This window comes from Apus apus, chromosome 7 (genome assembly GCF_020740795.1).
Source record: "Apus apus isolate bApuApu2 chromosome 7, bApuApu2.pri.cur, whole genome shotgun sequence".
NCBI classification, from domain to species: domain Eukaryota; kingdom Metazoa; phylum Chordata; class Aves; order Apodiformes; family Apodidae; genus Apus; species Apus apus.
In genome coordinates this window covers 14497390-14517385 of record NC_067288.1, presented here as the reverse complement: position 1 = coordinate 14517385, position 19996 = coordinate 14497390, and the positions used below count along the sequence as shown (strand labels likewise).

The 19996-nt window shown below is 38.0% G+C and overlaps 1 protein-coding gene across 1 annotated transcript in view; it reads left to right on the top strand.

Moving 5' to 3' along the window:
* The first annotated feature begins 97 nt into the window (after window positions 1-97).
* Window positions 98-19996, top strand: part of RPAP2 (RNA polymerase II associated protein 2) — a 35339-nt gene continuing 15440 nt past the window's right edge. Inside the window, exons 1-11 of the mRNA XM_051625387.1 lie at window positions 98-165; window positions 1069-1114; window positions 1603-1717; window positions 2398-2496; window positions 3079-3144; window positions 3748-3836; window positions 5391-5426; window positions 6281-7202; window positions 8286-8380; window positions 10699-10779; window positions 17096-17164. Of these exons, the coding sequence (XP_051481347.1) occupies window positions 105-165; window positions 1069-1114; window positions 1603-1717; window positions 2398-2496; window positions 3079-3144; window positions 3748-3836; window positions 5391-5426; window positions 6281-7202; window positions 8286-8380; window positions 10699-10779; window positions 17096-17164 (1679 nt within the window). The 5' untranslated portion in view covers window positions 98-104. The remainder of the gene's footprint in view (window positions 166-1068; window positions 1115-1602; window positions 1718-2397; window positions 2497-3078; window positions 3145-3747; window positions 3837-5390; window positions 5427-6280; window positions 7203-8285; window positions 8381-10698; window positions 10780-17095; window positions 17165-19996) is intronic.

Here is a 19996-nt window from a genome sequence, read left to right as displayed (position 1 = left end):
TGAGCGCCGGCCCCGCCGCCTCCCGCCGCTACCGGCCCGGGCCACGCCGGGACGGCGGCTCCGCCCCCGGGTGAGGGGTCAGAGGGAGGGAGCCGGCAGCCGCCATGATGGCGGCCGGGAAGCCGCGGGGCGGCGCGGAGGGGAAGCGCAGCCGGCGGCGCGCAGGTAGGCTGCGGGCTGCGGGCGCTGCCCCCCGCGTCCGCTGCTTTGGGCTCTCCCTGCGCCCTCCGGCCGGCACGGCGGGCTCGCCCACCTCGCGGGACTGCGGGGGGCGGCGGTGCGGGGACGCTGCAGCCAGCGCGATGGGCCTCGGCCGAGCCGGGCCGGCTGCGTGGCCGGGACCGGCGCCTCCGGGCGGCCGGACCAGCGTCCCGCTGCGCGGGGCTGCGCGGGGCTGCGCGCTTGGCGGCTGCAGCGCGGTCAGCCCCCCCCGCCCGGAGCGTCGGGCGCTGCCCGCGACAGCGATCGCGCGGCTGGTCCGAAAACGGAGGAGTCCTTATGTGTTAAGCACAACAGTCCATTATTTTCTCTCACTGTTGCCCTTGCGGGAGCGGCTGCCCGAGTCCTCCAGGCGGGTAGCCGGGTCAGGGCGGGCAGAGCCCTGCGGAGCGGGAGGCAGGAGGGGCCCCGCGGGGCGACGGGCGGGCAGCGCTGCCGGTCCCGCCGTGACAGCCCCGTGGTGGGGTGGCTGGAGAGGACAGCGTATCCCAGGAGTGGGGTGCAGGGATAAAGCGGGGATGGAGAGCCAGTGGAGAACCAGGGTGAGCGTGGTTGGCACGAAGTTGTCAGAATTATTTTTCCTTTAGCTTTCTGTTTATACAGAACATGATAAAGAGAGTTGGGATTGTCTTACAAACATGGATATAAAGCTTGTCTAACTAGTTGCTGAAGTGTTGCTGGGTTAATGAAGCCGGTCTTGGCCACAAAAGTCGAGTTTCTAAGCAACTCACTTTATTATGCTTACAGTTTAGAGGTTTTAATGTTTTTCATATTCCAATATGTTCCACTGTTCCAAGAAAGGAAGTACACTAACTTCTGTATTTCTACATTTGTGTATTTGATTTCTAGGAAATAAGCACTCAGCCGCTGTGAAGAATGAGGATGCTGCTCAAAGGTATAATTTCTAATAGTATGTGGCATTCATGTTTTGCTTCACTTCGAAATCACATTCTCTGCCTTGCATATATTTTTGCTTTCTCTTTTCCTTACCGTGACTAAATTAAGGAGATCACCAGCATCAGCATCATGCAGGCTTGTTTGGAGTGATGCTGTGTAACTTCTAACAGCATGCATGTCTGTGCATTATATAATATGATAAAAGTTTATTCATCTAACCTTCCAACTGTATTTCCTTGGTCTGCAGCACTTCCTTTTAGCTATCTTTAAATCTTTGCATACTTGCCATTTTTCTTTATTCATTTAAAAAAAACACAAACACAACAACAAAAACAGGGAATAAACTGGAAACCTGCTTTTTTTGGCCATTATGGTGTGATGCTGGAAAATGTAACCTACTGTATTTTTGAAAAAATGATCAAGAGGATTGGAAAATTTTTTATGGAAATCTCTCCTCTGTGTCATTTACTGTCTCTTCTGTTACAGGAGAGCAGCTCTGGAAGCTGCTATGAGAAAGAAGATTGAATTTGAGAAAAAAGCGTTGCATATTGTTGAACAACTCCTGGAAGAGAACATTACTGAAGAGTTCCTTCTGAATTCTGTAGGTGTTGCAAGTTTTTTGTACTATTTTGTATCTTAGTGTTCACCTTTTTTTTTTTTTAATAAGCTCTTGGAATAATTTACTGCAGTGTAAAGTGGACAACTTAAATTATTTTCTCTGTTGTCAGCTCTGATGATTGCCTTACTTTCAAGGGTTCTGCAGTGAAAATATGGCCTCGCCTAGCAGGACTGTATACATGTATGAATCCTCGCTTTATTAGCACAGCCTTTGTTTATGCCTCTGCAGATCTGGGCTGCTAGATGAAGTGTAAGCATGTCTAAATTCACATAATTATTTAGACAAAGTGTCTGTAATGCCCCACAGTTTATTTGGTAGCACAGTTTTGCTGAAACAGTATGATGATTGGTTCAACCAGTTAAGGTTGTTTGTAGCCTGGTAAATAGTTGTATAAAACATGTAATTAGAGCAAAATTATGAAAATAGGTACAAACAGAGGCAAAATTATGAGGCTTTTTTATATGTAAAAAGAAGTGCCTGTGTCATTCTTCATTCCGTATTTACCCTTTTACCATTTTTACAGTGTAAGTTCTAAGTATTATTTATTAAACTTACTAAATAACTGTTACAAAGTTAAAAATACTTTTTATCAGATGTTTAGAATATGAAAAAGTAACATAATTTCCAGAATCTGTTGTTGAACTATTTTCTTGTAATTTTAGGGAAAATGTATTACTCCATCTCACTATAAAGACATTGTTGATGAACGGTCTATCATCAAACTCTGTGGTTATCCTCTATGTCAAAATAAACTGGAAAATGTAAGTGGCTTTTTATTAATCCTGTTATCTTAAGAATCAGTTAGATAATCTGTGATGCGATACCAGCTGTGGTACACCCAATTATCTGAAAAAAAATCTACCAAAGTTTAAAAATGTTGCTGTTTTGGACTCCATAAATCCTCACAGAAATTCTCTTGGAAGCTGTATTACATTTATGTCAGGTCCTCTCTGGGTTTGTCTGGGTAGTGGTGGGGGTCTCTGACAGTTCAGTCTCACATGCATATAAATAGGTATGGGTTAAAGAAGAACCTGACTGTAATTGTGCAGCACTTATACACAAATAAAGTTTCTACCATGACAGCCTCATTGTTTGAAGTCTAGCTCTGGCTTTCTTGTAGATCAGAAGCTGTCTTCTGCTGGTAATAAGATGTAAATAATTAAAGATAAATTACCATTCTTAGATCTGAGAAGGTACGAAAGAATTGAAAGAAAAGGTAGTTGTAGTATGCAACTCTGTTGAAACATATTGCACATACTAAAATACGTGAATTAAGAATGAATTTTTTTCTCTAAAGTCACGATGGAAGTAACAGACTTGCTGATGAAAGCATATTGTTTTAGGTGCCAAAACAGAAGTACAGAATTTCAACAAAAACTAACAGAGTTTATGATATCACTGAAAGAAAGGTATGGTTATAAGTTACTACTAAAATGTATTTGGTGTTGTTGTCTCAGCCTCAGAAGTGCATTTTGAAATGGCATTCGTGTAGTGGCTTGATTCAGAGCCAGTATGTTTTTTTCTAATGAAGATAATTTTCACAAACTGTTACAATATCAAGTTTTCATGCATTTCAGTTTCTAGGTGCTCTCTCTGGGAAGACTTATTTTTGTTTCTAAATTTAAGCATAACATGGGAAGTCTACAAAAATTTTCATTACTGAATTTTATCTAATGCCTCTATGACTATCATTTTGAAGAGTTCTGGGGTTTTTTTTAAATTACTGTTACGTAGAATCCAAGAGTGGTTTGCTTCTCAATATATAATAAAACTGCAAAAAAGCAGAAAAGTAGGGAAAACAGAAGAAAATTCAAGTGGCTTGTGGGGAATGGGATAAACCTATTGGATAGGTGAATTAAAAATCTGGTCAAAGGCTTAAAAAGAGATGTGGATTGGTAGTTACATTTTACAGGTATAAAATTGTATTACTTTTGTACCTTTAATACTCACCTTTCTGTGAGTATTAAAAATTGTCTTTAGTCATATTTTCTTGCCTTTTCTCTAATTTTCAGTGCTTTTGCAGCAACTTTTGCTATAAAGCATCTAAATATTTTGAAGCTCAAATTTCCAAAAGTCCAGTATGGATGCGAGAAGAAGAAAAGTAAGTATAACCTTATACATTTGTTGCTCTTTTTAAGAATATTATTTTCTCTATTCTAGCTGCAATGCTAATTATATTAGCTGCAATGCATCAAAATTATTTGGCCAAAACAGAGGTAACTGATGTTAACATGTTAAATTAGCATGGTGTTAATTATATGTGTTGTTGCTATATTAAGCACAATAATTGATGTGATTCAGTACTACTCATTGCTACTCAGTAGACATGATCATGTTAGTTTAGAGGGCAAACTAGTCATAAATAATAGTCTTATTAATTTTTAAATGTACTTACTAGGATTGGATTTTTACAAACCATGTAACATATAGAATTACTTAATTTTATCCTGTTAAAAGAGATTTTCTAATTTTAGCACAGCACTTGGCATTAGTCTTAAGATCAGACTGTGAATGCACCTGAAAGCAGACTAAAACAAGATGATGTTCTTTATCCTGGCTAAAACTCTAATTTCAGATGGCATGTTTCCTGCTGTTACCACAACACACATTTCAGAGCAGTGAGATGCAGTCCGTGTACCAAGTTTAGGAAACAGAGGCTTGCAAATAATTAATCCGGCCAATGGGTGTCACTGTTAAACAATAAATACTTGTCTAGAGAACGTTCAGCTGAATTTATTCTCCAAGACACTACTTTTCATAGTCTCCTCATTTTCAAAAAAAGAGACTAGCTGAAATTAAATGTGTGAGCTTGGTCCCACAGTTCACATCAGTCATATGAAATATCTGATGTATGAGGGAAGACATTTAGAGCAGCCTGATCTGATCTGAGGGACTCTACTAGGGGAAACTAGTCTCTTCAGTAAATGTTTAAGTAAGCTTACTAGTATTTTTGTGCTCCTGTTTTGCTGTCTGTAAAGAAAGTATTTCTAAAATCTCCCTTTATTCATATCATTAAAATAATACAGTTCTGATGTGTCTGACATAGTTCATTATTTATCCTGGGGGGAGTGGTATTTTCACAAAACAAAGAAACAAACAATACCCCAGATCATTCATGGGTAGGTGTGTCTGTATGCACAACCACATATATATGCACAACCACATATATATGCACAACCACATATATATGCACATGCTGATGAATTTTTACACATTAGGGTATCTGAAATTCTTTTGACAGAAAAAGACTACAACCTCCACTTAAACCTATAAAGAGGTGTTACATGGAGTTAGTAATTTAAATCCTTGTATGTTACCACCTTTAGTTTCCAAACTCAAGTAATTAATGAGTGGTGCAGCTTTCATCTTTTTAAGCCTGTGGGGTTTTTTGTACACTGACCAGCATCAGTGTGACTTGCTGGTTCTGTTAAATGTTGCTCAGCATCACAGGATTGTGCTGCAGGCACATGAGTCATGCTCTGTGAACATGTGTGTATAAACTTGCTCTCACTAACCCTGTTTTCAACAGTGGGTATTTGACTAGAAGATCCTCAGACTTCCCTTCCAACCTCAACTATGTATTTTATGTATTAGTGGGTATTTCAAGAGCATTGATTTAGCAGGAAAATCTTCCTTCTGTATCTTCTTTTTGCAGACCACCAGACATAGAGCTGCTGAAGGAAGGTCAGAGGTACATTGAACAATACTTTTTTTATATTTATTTATGCACTTACAGTTAGAAACAGATCAGGTGAAAAGGGAATCTTTGATTTCCTGTGTTATAGACAAGAACTTATTAGAAACTACAGAAAGGATTATTTGACTTTTATAGTTTGTTCCTTTGTGATTCCAAACCAACATATTTGATCTGTATGATTTAGTGTACAGCTGCTCTTGGCCTGTATGTCTTAATTGATCCTGTTGAAATCTGAAACAAATACAGTGTTTGTACTTGGCATATTTTATACCATCTATTCTTTATAAAGAAAATTGTACCAATTATATGTGATGAAAGCTTCTGTACTTCTTAATCTAAAACATCTATATCAGCTAAAATGAAATCATGCTATTCTGTCATCTCTCTGTACCCTGCTGTGTATTTTGATTTTTTTGTTTGTTTTCTTTTGCCACACATGGCCATTAGGTGGCAAACTTACACATGCTAGAAACAGCTCTGCTGTTCCCCTGATTTTAGGGTATTGTAGTCATATATATGTTAAGATCCCTCTCTTAATTTTAAAATTGCAGTATTTATCGTGCTAAGTCTGACATTATTTTCTTTAATAATGTCTTGTTTATCAGTCTTTTCTAACTGCCAATAAGCAGCTGGGAATTCACTTCTCTAGTGTCCACACTTGTCATCTTGATTGTAGAACACTACAAATCTTTGAGTTTGACCAGACTTTTAGAAGAGCAGCCATGACTCTAAAAGCAAAAAAGCACACTTCAGTTAAAAGGAAAAAAAATGCTTTGTTTAATTTGTTATACAAGAATGAAAAGCTATTGCAGGCAACACCCAGTTCATATTTCATTGTTCTATTACAGTGGACAGTCTGGAGAAGAGGTGAAACTATGTGATGAAGCAGTTAAAGCTTCTGACATTGAAAATCCTAGTATATCTTCAAATCCATGTGCATCTGTTTCCCATGACACAGCCAGTGACAGCAGTAGTGATACTGAACAAGAATTTGTTTCTTCTGTCCTACCGGGAACTCAGTCAGGGTCAGCCAGTTTGGCACAGCAATTGCACAGAAGCAGCATCCTCAAAAAGAAGCAAGCTCAGAAAGTCTATTCCAACCCTAAAACTGAAGACTCAGGTGTGGTAGAAGCTGCTGAACAACTATCTAATTGCAAATTAGATGCTCAGGAAGAAATGTATGCTTGCTCTGTTGATAATAAAATAACTGTGATGCCTTCAAAAAATACTACTTTAGAAAAATCAAGTGCTTCAGAAAACTATGAAAACACCTGTAGTGGTTCACAGATAGTTTTTCTAGGTGTGAGCAAAAGAGGGGCAGAACATCTTAAAAGAACACTAGCTAACTCAAAAGAGCAGAAGGATCCAGCTAATTCCAAAGGCAGTTTATTAGAAGTGCTTAAGCATACACTTCTGGAATGGAGAACTGAGGAAACTTTAAAATTTCTCTATGGCACAGACTACACTTCATGCTCATCAGAATGTGTATCATCTGCCAACCAGGAGAACGAAGAACTTGATGAGGATGACTTAGATGCAGCTGATGATCTTAACATTGTTGCTGGAGGAGAGTCTGAAAACAGTCTGAACTATTCTTTACCTTTCACAAGTCCAGGTGGAGTAGTTAAGCCTGTGCCTAGTTATGAAAAGTTAAAAGAAGAAACTGAGTTCTTAGAACTCCGAGTTAAAGAGTTCTATAGAGGAAAGTGCATCTTGGCTGAAGAGGCTGTGACACATACACAAGCAGAGGAACATCCAAGTAAAGACAAAGTGAGTGTCCAGTGGAATAGTGTCAAGGCTGTATAATGCCTGCCTTTAAAGAATTATTACAAGCTCTTTGTTTCTGTCATCCTATGAGGATATGGCCAAGGTAATGGCCAGATTTATATAAAATAGCAAAAGGAACGATTGATGGATTCCACAGCAATCCCATGAGGTTGAGGAATTGTATTTCAGGTTGGTAAGAATGAGTTTGTATGGCTGTTTGGGTTGCATTGATGGCTGTCTTTCAGTTTGTGAAGCATGAAAGTAAGCAAGGTTTACTTAGATGAAAGAGTCTGTTGTAAGACAGAGTAGACTTTGGGTGAGGAGGGAACACATTTGGTTTTTCATTCCCTCCTCCTTTGATTAATTAAAAAACGCTTTTATTTAATGTTTTTTTTCCTTTTATTCATGACAAGGTATACTTGAGATTGGATTTCTTTCTTGAGCAAGACTAGATCTTTGGTATTACTTACTGTTAAAACTCTCTGAGTTGGAACCTGCTGCTTTGTTTGGATATGTTGCTGCAGTCTAGACAATTTGGAAAAAGGACTCAGGAGGATTTGCAGACCACAACAAAGGGAGTGGTCTGAGGTTTTACCCCTTCCAGGTCAGGTAAATGAGCTGACAGCAGCTCTGTCTTGTCACTATTGTAAAAACAGTAGGCTAACAAGGCTATGTAGGTTGTACAGTTTGTACTAGCAAGTGAAACTGTGTTTGCTTTTAAAGTTCAAGTGTGATATTGGCATCAGAGGGTATAATTTTCATATTGCTATTTCTTGTGAAACAAAGCTGTTACAGTGCTTCTTGGAAAGTTTACTCTGACAAGTTTTGAAGGGCTTTTACCATTACTTGAATTAAGTATCTAGCATAGGGAAGGGGAAAAGTATGTTAGCTGCACACTGTATATTGATCAGATTAAGCAAACTTCAGTCCATTAAGCACTTCTGGGTTGTTTGGTTGTCTTTTTTCTATGCAGAAATAAGCATTTTCTTACGTTTAAACATTTATTGATAAGCTGTGACTATTTTGATGCATTGATTTTAATTAAATACTAGGATATAGCTGGTAAAGTTTTTTTGTCTAATGCAGGATGATCAACAAGAAGATCTCAACTTCCCACTTGTTGATTCAAATGCACAAATGCAGATTAGAAAGCGAATTGTCCTTGAAAAACTGAGTAAAGCGTAAGTATAATTTACTTGGGTAAATATCAAGCTGAAGTTGGTGCTCATTCTTCACCATTTTAAGAAACAAATACACTGTGCAAGGACATTCTGGCTTTTTCTAGGGGACCTTAGTCATAACTTAAACCTGTGATTGCCATAAAGAACTTACTGGTGTCTGAGGCAGTCATTTGCATGACAATTGCAGATGTCAGTTTGCACAGAGGTAGATGTCAGAATCTCACTGTTAAGATATTTTCTAGAAGAAACCTGTTCCTTCCTTCAACCATTGGAGCTTTTAGTTGACAGCATTCCAGGCTAGCATGACAGAATGTTCCCACTCTTCAGTAGTTGGCAGAAGTAAACACAATTGTGCCATTACTCTGAAAATTTTTGTGGTTTTTTGATCTAAATGTTGGTGTAACACATGGAGCTTAAAATGAGATTATGTGCTTTAAAAAAAAAATCCACAGCAAGACCTCTATTTATTATTCTCCTTTCCCTCAGTTATCTGAAATTATCTGACTGTTTAGGTTCTTTTAGGTTGTTTTAGGTAAACAGATCTACAAAGAAGGAAGTGATGTTTTCAGACTTCTTAATAGTTTAAGCAGATGTCTTGCTAAAGGAGTTTCTAGTCTGATTTTGGTTGGCTGGTGTCAGTATGCCTCTAGCTGCAACCATGAAAGGCCCTCGGACTCAAATCTCAAAACTTTTCAAACACGAGACTTTCTTCGCATACATGAAAGATTTTTGGAGTCCCAGAAAACAACTTAAGGTATTTCTGCTGTAGCTGTTAAAATTATTAAATTGTCAGAGTTTGAGAGGATCTTGAAAATACTCCAGTTGTCAAGGCAACGTGGATAAATGAGTGTTTGAAAGCTGTGACTTCGGTAGGATTTTTGTTAGGGGTATTTTGCTTCTCTTTTATTACAGTTTGTGTTAGCTAACCTAACCAGAGTTTGCAGACGCTTTTCTATTAAAAGGAAAAAAACCCACAACCAGAGCTCCCCCTCAAAACCCCCCAAAACTGTGTTCTGTCTACAGAAACAGAACTGTCCAGCAAGTGTGGACAGGCCACAAACATCGAATCAAGCCATGCTTTAAAAAAGGTGGCTGTCTCTGATCTTTTTGTCAGTGTCATTGTCACTTAGATTCTGAGGATTACTGCTGCATGGTAAGCAGTTTCTCTGCTACTTCAAATTTCTCCATGAGTTTGTCAGCCATCTTCAGCTTCCATCAAGATTTCTGTAGAACTTAAAAGTCTGTTACTCCATGAATAGAGGGTAAGAAAGAATATTTTTTCTTAGTTTCTTCAAAGGTTTTATTCTTGACTGTTGCCTTCTTTAGTTGGTCTTCTTACAAGGTGATACAGTAGTGCTGTCACACTCAAGTAAGAGAGTCAGTTTTCATTGTGATAAAGCAGTGATTTCTTGGTGTGTTCAGATGAAGTCAGTGGGAATATGAATATGCCCAGCATCATGACAGTCCTGTGCTCTGTTTCTGTAAAACATGCAGTGATGTAAAAGAGAATCGGAAACTTGTTTCTTCCAGCAATATTGATGCAGCATCCTCATACATGCATATGAATGTAAATAGTTGGATATCCAAATGCTAGAGTATTATTAACTATTAAACAAGTAAATAGAGGCAGTTTCGTCCTAAATGTGTAAAACAGTACATGTTATTTCCAGCATTTGGGGGATACTGACAGCTTGTTAAACAGTATGTGCAGTTTGTTGTGTGCTGTATTAGTTTTTACACACAGTCAAGAAGGGAGGCAGTCTGTCTTTTCTTTTGAAAGTTTCTGATTAACCTGTTGTCATCTTGATTCCAACTATCAGGCTCACAGTGAACATTATTTCTGTTGCATCTATGTGAGTCTGAGGTTGGCAGATATATTCTCTGTGTAAACCTCATTCAGACATGTAATTTCCTTTTTTATTGTTATTTTTGAACCAAGCAAATATAAATGTTTGAATTATTTATAAGGCCTGGAATTCTAATCTTCCTTATGTGAACACTTAGGGATTTTTTTTGTAAGAATGTCTTATCAGAACTGAAATGTGAAGTTAATAGAGTATGCATGTAAAACCATACTTTCTTCTTCACATTCACACTTAACTAGGTTTTCTTATTTTATAAACAAGCTGGTGTAAAGTGAAGGTGTTGCCTGAACACCACTAAGAGGAATCTGAAATGCAAACTATGTGCCTGATCTGCGTCAAAAAAGTCATTCTTGTTTTCTTTTTATTAACTTTGAGCTTTGGTGGAAGTTCTACTTGACAAGAAATGAAAAGGAGAAGGAAAATGCATATTGACCGGGCTTTTTTGCCTTCTAGATTACCTGCAGTTTTGGGCCCTCTTCAGATCGCTCCAGGTGATGTTTACACAGAGCTAAAAAATCTTATCAAAACTTTCCGGTGAGTATTGGTCTTTATCTTCTTGACTGATTAATTTAAAATCCTGTTGAATGATTTGTAATTTGGGGACAGAGAGGGTCCCATGGCAGATTTGCCCTTTTCTAGCTGTATGTTCACATAGGTAATGTCACATTCCCTGTGGACTAACAAGTCAACCCTTTCCGTGCTCCTGGCAGGTCAGGTCACCAGGAATATTTGTAGATCTTTAAAAACTAGGCCAGTGGTCTCTGGAGAATGATGGTGAGTCTTTTAAAGGTTCTGCTCCTCGTCACCTCCTATTAAGCTTGAGTTTCTGAGATCTGTCACTTTCTTTTGGTCTGGCTTCCTACAGCCAGGCTAAATGGTTTTAATGTGATTAGTTATTGTTACCACTAACTTCTAGAGCCAGGAAGAAGATCCAGCTTGACCTGTTTTGTTCCTGATTTCAAGGAATCTACACTTGATCATCACAGATTAAGCTTCTGCTTCAGTCAGAGGCACTGAAGACAGTATTGGGAAACACTGGGATAAAGAAAGAGGAAAAACAGAAGAGCTGTAATTTCTCTGAATACTTTTACAATTTATTTGGGACACAGCTCTCTTAATTTGGACCTAGATCATGCCCTACATCTTGAAGTACTGTCAGGAAAAGGAGCAACAGCAGTTGATATCTTGTATACATTGTCACTCTTGAAGCTTCTCTTCCACATACCCCATCTGCATGAGGTTTACATGTACATTTTACAAATAATTTAGGAGTTATTTGCCATAAGGTATCTAGGCTTTGGTGAACAGAAACCCAGCTCTACCTGGTTCTTTATGTTTTATCTAATGTCTGGAAGATTAACACTAAAACAGCTTATGGATTGACAGAACTAGAGAAATTGCATTTGGTCTCTTTCAATCTACTTTTGTGTGAATGATTATGTAAGAAGCCCTGGAGATTCTTAAAGGCAGAACTTTTTTTTAATAACAGTTTCTGCTATTCAAAGACAATGTGGCTTGGATATGAGGTCCTAAAAGTGGTTTATAGCAAAGAAGCCTTGAAGCCAAAATAGATTCCTAAAAACATATATATACACCTGTGGATTTACAGAATGGAACCAAATCTCATTCATTTGGACTTTGATCCTTCTTGGCTTATGTAGCAGTAATTTAATCACATTTTAAAAGTCTCCCCTGTTCTATTTCTGATCCATCAGATAACACTTAATGAGTTTATTTTAAGTCTTTCTTGTTAGAAAGTAAGTTGAAGGTAATGGGAGCAAGTTCGTACGGCTCTCTTACTGTGAAGATTCCAGATAAATTGCTTAGAAAGTGAATTTTGGATGGGTGGTGGTTGAAGGCAGTTGTGGGCACTACACAAGAACCTATACATGCCTTTTTATATAGATTAAAAATATAATTTTACATATATAATTATAAATGGCATCTTATTGTCACTGATAGGAAAATATTTTTAAAATACAGGAAACAGGGAAGCAATAAAAACCTTTGGGCCCTTTCTCCTTCCTGTGTTTCTGATATGGAAGGGTCTGCTGATAAACAAAAGCTCGTATGTATTAAGGTGAAGACATAGGTTTGAATCTCCAATTCTGTATGTAGGTTTAAATTTACTTTAATATGGGTGGTCTTTCTGATCTTAAGTTGATTGCTTTGGCATGTGGACCTGGAATAATTTTAAATTGTATTTATGTTTGCAGGGAATAGAAATTTAAATGTTACTTTCTTTGTTAATGTGGCTACAGTGCTACTATGGAGGAGGCACTGACCAATGCTAGTGCTCTTCCCTGCTTTTTGTACTGGAAATATTTCAGGCTGAAAAACTTGCGAAATAAGGTAGGAGATAAAACACGTGGCTGTAGTGGAGTTTAGCTGTAGAAGGGTAAAAGAGCATGTGGTGAACTAAGCAACAACGATTTTCAGCTCCATTGGTTTTTAAAGGAACACTTGCAGTTCAGCCTCCTTTGGGCAGCATTTTATTCAATCACCATTGCTGGGAAAGGCACTAGAGAGATCTCAAGAGACATTTTAGAATGGTTTGAGCTCTTCCCCAGCAAAGTCCCTCAGTGCCTGTAAGCTTTTGTTACAAAAACTGAGATGTCAAATAATTCTCCAGAGTGTGTAAGGGCACTTTGTTAAAAGATCAAGGGAAAATTAGCTATTTATATATAAATCGAGGCTAAATTACTACATTTGTGAATGTGGTTGGTTTCTTTTAAGCATCATATTTCGTTTTGTAAATGGAATTACAGTTGCAAGTATTTTAATTCCTTTTATGGAGCTTATAATTGACATTGAACTCTCAAATTACTATGATGCAGTTGTTTCCTAAAGATGTGTTCTAAACTTCTTATTACAGCTTCATCTTCCATTGTTTCCAAAACAGTATTTAACTTTTAAATACATATAGTGAGTGAATGTTATTTGGTGTATAAACTCAATAATAGGCTTTTTCCTATTACCCTTGTAAAGTGAAATTTTAAGTTCTAGGTTTCAAATCAATCAGCAATACTTTGTTGTAGACAAGTTCTGTATGGAAATATGAAATTACCAGAATTTTAATGATACTTCTTCAAGTAAACAGGCTTCTCTTGCAGAAGGCTTAAAGTTATAATAGTAGCTCATGTTTGCTGGTTGTCATCAAACTAAATTATAGTACAGTATGTAAATATGTTGCTTTTTTTCAGGGGGTAGAAGAGCTGTCTTTTGTGCTTATACTGTTCTAGTTGAAGCCTACAGAAAAACAATCTATGCTTTAGTATTTGCCTGTGCTGACCTGGTTTAACCAAAGTTTGCTCATCTTCATGCAAGTTTTAGAAAAATCCTAGATAGCTGAGGTCCCGTAAAGTCACAACTTCATGTCCTATTCCCATGAAGTCAGCTTGCTGCTTTATGGAATAGGCAAATGGTCAAACCAGCTGGTCACATTGTTGAACTGGAGTTTCATATGACTACACCTGGGAACGTGGATGTGTGAAGAAAAAGGCTGCTTTTGTTTGCAAAGATGCTGATGTCTTCACTTTACAGCAAAGATAAATTGTAAAATGAAAGAAAAAGAAAGAAAGATAATATTCTCCATTTGGGGCACTTTTTAACATTTTTTCTCCCAGTGTAAGAACACAGACAAACTGAGTAAAACTGAAAAACAGCAAGCATGGACCTATTCAAATGAGTGTTTTTTCACTAAATATACATTTAGTACCAATAACACATTGCTATTAGTCAAATGCATAATAACGTGTTAAAAATTTAGCTTATAGATTGCAAATAAACTGTAATTATAAGGATAGACAAATACCTAGAAAATGAAATAACACTCAGCACTATAGTTTCTAAGTAGGTATAAAGGAAAATATACTTTTAAAATGTTTTATAGTAATCAGTTACATTTTCTTGCATCTTGTTCACAAAACCTGATGGTAGGAGCATGCTAGAGGGTAACTATTTAGCATAATAATACTGGTGTCCCATCTGTCATTCCTTATTGTATGGTGTTCCTGTTACCAAATTGTTCCCTTAAATTCCACAAAATGTAATCCTGCTGAGGAAAGGGTAGTGAGCTCCTGCATTGCTCAGTTTCTTTCCTGTAATTTCCAGGTTTGCTGGCATCACTTTTGAAGTTACTGCAAAAGGCACTCAGGGATGTGCTTAAATCTGCTGCCACAGCAGGCACTGTTTACAAATCATGTCATCATTTGTTAATGGAGTTCTGGTAGCAAAATTTGCAGCTGACAGTAATTAAAGGGGAAGACAACTAAAGGAAAATTGGAACCAGCAGTGTATGCTCTTTACTGGTTACTTTAACCTTGGATTCTCCCATGTTCCTAGAACTTCTGCATTGGAGTACACTTTCTTTGCAGGCTGGGCACTAGTCAGTTATTGGGAGGTCATTTGAGATGGAATTTGTATGCATCTTGCTCTTTAGTCCTCTGTTACACGTTTATGACAGAAACCTAGTGACTTCTCTTTCATGAATTGTCCTGAAGTAACATTTTTGGCTAGAGGCAAGACAAAGAATTAATGAACCATTTTTACTGAGGACTTGCACTTCCCTGTTTTCTGAAAGCTTTGCTCTTCAGAGGCCTTGGTGGTGACACACAGCTTGTTTTTCAAAGTGACTGCCCTTCCAGTGCTCCTTATTATTTAAGGCTTCACACCTGTAGGTTGCTAACTTTATTCTGATCTGCCTCAAATGTTGGGTTTTTTTCAGCTGCTTTCAGTGCTTTAAGACAGGTGTTGTAGTGAAAGGTACATTGTGGAAGCCTGACTTGATTGTTCATCCACTCCAGTGACAGAAGCACATGAGCAGATCCATATTGCTGTATCCTGCTGGTTATCTGTGTCTTTTGACTATCTCCTTCATAAATAGCATATTGATGGCAATGACTAGTGTTCAGACCTTGCCAATCAATACTAACATTGAATAAGAGTTAATTGACTCAAATGACTGCATCTCTCAGTTTGTGCTCAAGAATGACACCTTCCTGTGCTCTAATCAATAGTAACTCCTTGTAGAGCACTGAAATAAAGCTGCTTTCTCTATTTGACAGAGTTCTCCCAGGTGGCTTGGAGCTGTCTTTTCCAGTGTGTCTCATCATAGCAGATTAACTGGAATGTTACATATGAATTGCTTGTCAAGATGATTTCATCAGGCATTTCTTGGTAGTGTTTATCACTGTCATCAGCACTGAGTCAAGACATTCAGCCTTAGCTTTGTCTCTTGTTCTATAGCCAGAAAAATGTTAATAGTTTACTAGATACCAGCTTTGTTGCCAACTATTGCAATTGGCAATTGGGAAACATGAATCTTTTAATTACAAAAATAATCTGTATTTGCCAGAACTATTTGTTTTAGATTGATGTGACAATTCTGATACAAAACATTGTTTTTCCTTTTGACATTTAACAAAACTCAGGCTGTTGAGACACTATTTGAGTAATCATTGCTTCAAAGTCTTATTTTGGTTGGAAGACTGGAGATTTGAGGAGAAAAATAGGATACTATTGCTTTAATAAGACATTTAATAGGGATTTACTATCCTTATATAAAAATTAGTTTTTATTTTTATAATATATATATGTATGAAATAAGGAAATAAAAATTATCCTATATTAATAACTGCATTTTAATCCCCATTTTTAATATAATTTGGGGGAGCTAGTTATAGAATTTGAGTTTTAATAGCGGCAAGTACAAATACTTTTATTTTTCCACTTTCTAACAGTTTTTTTGGGATAACCATACACTTGCTTAAAGAAATTTAAAATAATTTTAAAAAAACATCTTACTAGGAAGAAAACCCTGGATTTGAATTTGTTGCCAAGGTATTTTATTTTAAGCAACCTCCCATTTCCCACCTGTAGGTGAAAAGCCTGTGGCAGTGGGTGTGTGACAGGTTAGCTTCATTCTGGATTTGAATTTATACAAGGCTGTGTAGAAGGGATGCTGAGAGCAAGAAGGAAGCAAACCTATGGAGGTGCTCACCCCACAGTGTTTCTGTTGGTTGGCACTATCTGCTTGAGTAAAATGAATTCTGCTCACCTTTTTGGGTGCCCACGTAGCAGGTTTAGCTGTGACTTTTCTGTGAAAATGCCTGTCTTGAACACTATGGGTCACGCCTAAATTCAGCCATAGCAATTCACACGTTAATTGTTTTATGTCAGATTAACATTTGACTTAAGGCAGACCTGTCTTATTACAAAGCTCAGCCACATGGGTCAGCAGGTTTAAAATGCAGCAGCACTTCCGTTGAGAACTTGTGGGGTTTTTGATTCACACCTCATTTTCTTGCATTTATATCAGCATTGGCTCCCATTGCATAAGTTAGAATTCCAAGTTTCCATTTTAAATACAGGGACCATCAGAGGACTGTCTCCAGTATCCAATAAAATCTAGCCTGTTTCCACAACATTAGCTTTTGCAGCACATCTGGATCTGAAGCCAACACGGAGAAAACTAAATGTAGGAAGGCCTGTCATTTCAGAAACGCATGTGGAGTCCCTGAGAGCTTCCCAGCGGCCTGGGGAGAGCAGAGCCCTCACAGCAGCCAGGACTGTCTGTGAAATAATTCAAAGAATTAGCTTCTGTTCAGTCTTCTCCATCCCACTTTCATTTGGAAAAGGTTACATTTTGGGAATTCTGCAACTCCTCCATTACAGGATAAGATGAGAGAGAAGCCTTAAAGTTGGTGAATTGTTCAGATACAGCTGTAATCCCTATGTTGTAACTCAGTGTAGTAAGTAAGTCTTTTAATGATAGACTTAAAATTCAACAGTTAAAATCTGTTTATATTCACTCTGAAATGTTCTGATTATTTTTAAAATTTTTTTTCAGGTTAACAAACAGAAATATTATTCACAAAATGCCTGAATGGACTCTAATTGCTATCGTTTTGTTATCTGTGTAAGTACCCTTTAATATAAAATATTCTCATACACAACTGTCTTAAGTAGCCTATCGATTCAAGATTTAATTTTCAGGTAAAAGGAAGGAAAGATGTCTTTAGATTAACTGGGGAATCAACATAATTATTTTTTTCATGCAAATGAACTAAATTGTCTTGACAAAACAGGATTGTCCCACTTGAAACAACATGTTAACAATGGCAAAACATGTTAAAAAAAAGAAAAGTTAAGCTTTAGAGATTATTTTTTTTAAAAGAGAGGTGGTGGGGTGAAGGAGAAGTATACTTTACTCTTCTATCTGCTGCTGTCAGATGTTCTTCCCCCTCTCTGACAGTAGGACAAAATTACATATATTAATTAGATTTGGTAAAATTGTTACGTTTCATTTCTCATTTTACTTCTTATTTCTTAAAAGATTCCACTTGCATGTTTAAAGTAAAATTATTTCTATAAAGATATTGTGTGCTTCTAAACATGTGTGCTTGAATATTCTAGCTAACTTTTTTGAGAGGGGAAATCTTTTTTAGCAACTCCCAAATTTCTGACAGGAATACTGGGCACCCAGTATTTTATTTTTATTAGGATTAGCTTTACATCTTAAGATTATGATACTGCAGTGCCTACAGTCCTCCTTAGCTTTGTTCTACTTACTGTAGAATTAAATTATTTCCAAGATGTTTGCCAATGGAAAGCCCAATTTTATGACAGGGTCTTTCAGTAAACTTATATGCCAAGCAGAGGCATGGTCTATAAAAGCTCTAGTGATATGAATCAGTAACTTCCTTAATTTATATTTTCCAAAGTGATGTATATTTCTGAAGTTAAAGGTACAAACTTGGCAGTGTGTAAAACAGTTCTCTCACAAATTAATATTAAACATTTAACATTCATTCACCTTTTAAGAAATCACTGGTGGTTTCACACAGTGTCAGTCCCTGCTTTTCGGTAGGGTTAAACCATCCAGCAACCTCTGTGTGTCTTTCAGCTTGAATTTTAAGATTGCAAAAATCTTATTCCAGAGACTGTTTATTACTGCGCTGCTGCTGCTGCTTTTGGGCTTCCTGGGTCACTGGAGCCTGTAGGACAGAGCAGTACTTAAGATATTCACAGGTCAAGAAGTGTTGTGGTCCAACCTCGCAGCATCTCCAGTACTGCACTTACTTTCCTTGATATTACTTCAGTCTGACACATTTTTCTGGCTTTACTGTCCCAAGGAAGACTCCACCAGCAGGCATTAGAGTAGGCTTCAGCGAGCCTTACATCTGTGTCACCCAGCCAGATACCGCTCAAATGATTCATTAAATCAGAACACAGAAAGTAACTTTACTTGAATGCCTTGGCATAAATTTTTTATCAACTATAAGAACAAATCTTTTGTCATTTTTACTATATATTCTTATGGTTGAATTGGTAATTTGTGAAACAGATCTTATGAATTTTTCAAGTAGTTTCTGTACATTTAAGGAAATGGTTAGTCTTCTGATCAAAAGTTAAAATATGTTGCTGGTGTCTCTGCATATGATGAGCTCTAAATGTTAACATACCTAATGACTGTTTTACAGTTGCTTTAAATTGTTGTACAAGTAGCAGGCAGTCTTGGTAGCAATCAGTAGAAGCAGAGAACCAAGTCTCTTTTTACTTTTGCTTTTTAAGGGCCCACTCCTAACAAATTAGTTACATTCAATCCTAAAATAGAGTAGATTTTATTTCTAATATTATTTTAGTGAAATAATGAATGACACTCCTGTTGACTTCAGATTGCAATCTTCAGATTTTTAACTCTCAGTCCCCTCTTAGGAGAGGGTGTAGAAGAATGGAGATGGGGTAGAATGAGGGTTAAGATTGCTCTGAGATGATGATGAGTGTTGCCTCATTTCTTGAAAAATTAAAACAGAACATTTAATTTTTGGGGAATTCTAATCAAACTTGAATATTTAGTGGAAGTCAAGAAGTATGTAGTGAAAGGCTACTAACAACCTGGGCAACCTCTCACAGGTCGTCAGATTGTGGCCCTTTCTCACCTCCTGCAGTCTGCCAAGGAGTCTGTTATACCTTACTAATACTGCCCACCAGAAGAATTACACTCTAAGTCTTCTCTGGCTTCCTGGTAGCAATACTGAGCGATGATCAATGTTGCAACACATGTAATACCATTTTGAGTGCAGAGTAATATGGGGCCTGAGTCAGGGTGGCCTTTTTACTAGCCTCTGTAACTAAAAGGCCTCCCCAGCTTTCCTCTAGCCCCTTCAGGCACTGGAAGGCTGCTATAAGGTCTCCCTGGAGCCTTCTCTTCTCCAGGCTGAACAGCCTCAACTGTCTCAGCCTATCTTTGTAGGAAAGGTACTCCAGCCCTCAGATCATGTTTGTGGTCCTCCTCTGGACTTTCTCCAGGAGCTTCATGTCCTTCTTATATTGGTGGCTCCAAAATTGGACACAGTCCTCCAAGTGGGGTCTCATGAGAGCTGAGTAAAGAGGCAGAATCCCCTGCTGGCCACGCTTCTTTTGATGCAGCCCAGGACACAGTTGGCTTTCCGGGCTGCAAACACACCTTGCTTGCTCATGTTGAGCTTCTCGTCCACCATCACTCCCTAGTCCTTCTTCTCCGAACTGTTTTCAGTCCAAACACAGGTCTTGACCTGGTCCCAGACACAGAGTGTCCATTTTTACTGCTAGCACTAAACACTGAAGTAGCATAAGCAACAACCTGGAAGAGGGTAATACCTCCTCTTTCCAGGAGGATGAAAGACCATATTACAGGTACCCTGGGGTGTAGGAGACATAAGAACAGAGACTACAGAAGGCAGAATCAGCATGGATGGAACTTCAGGGT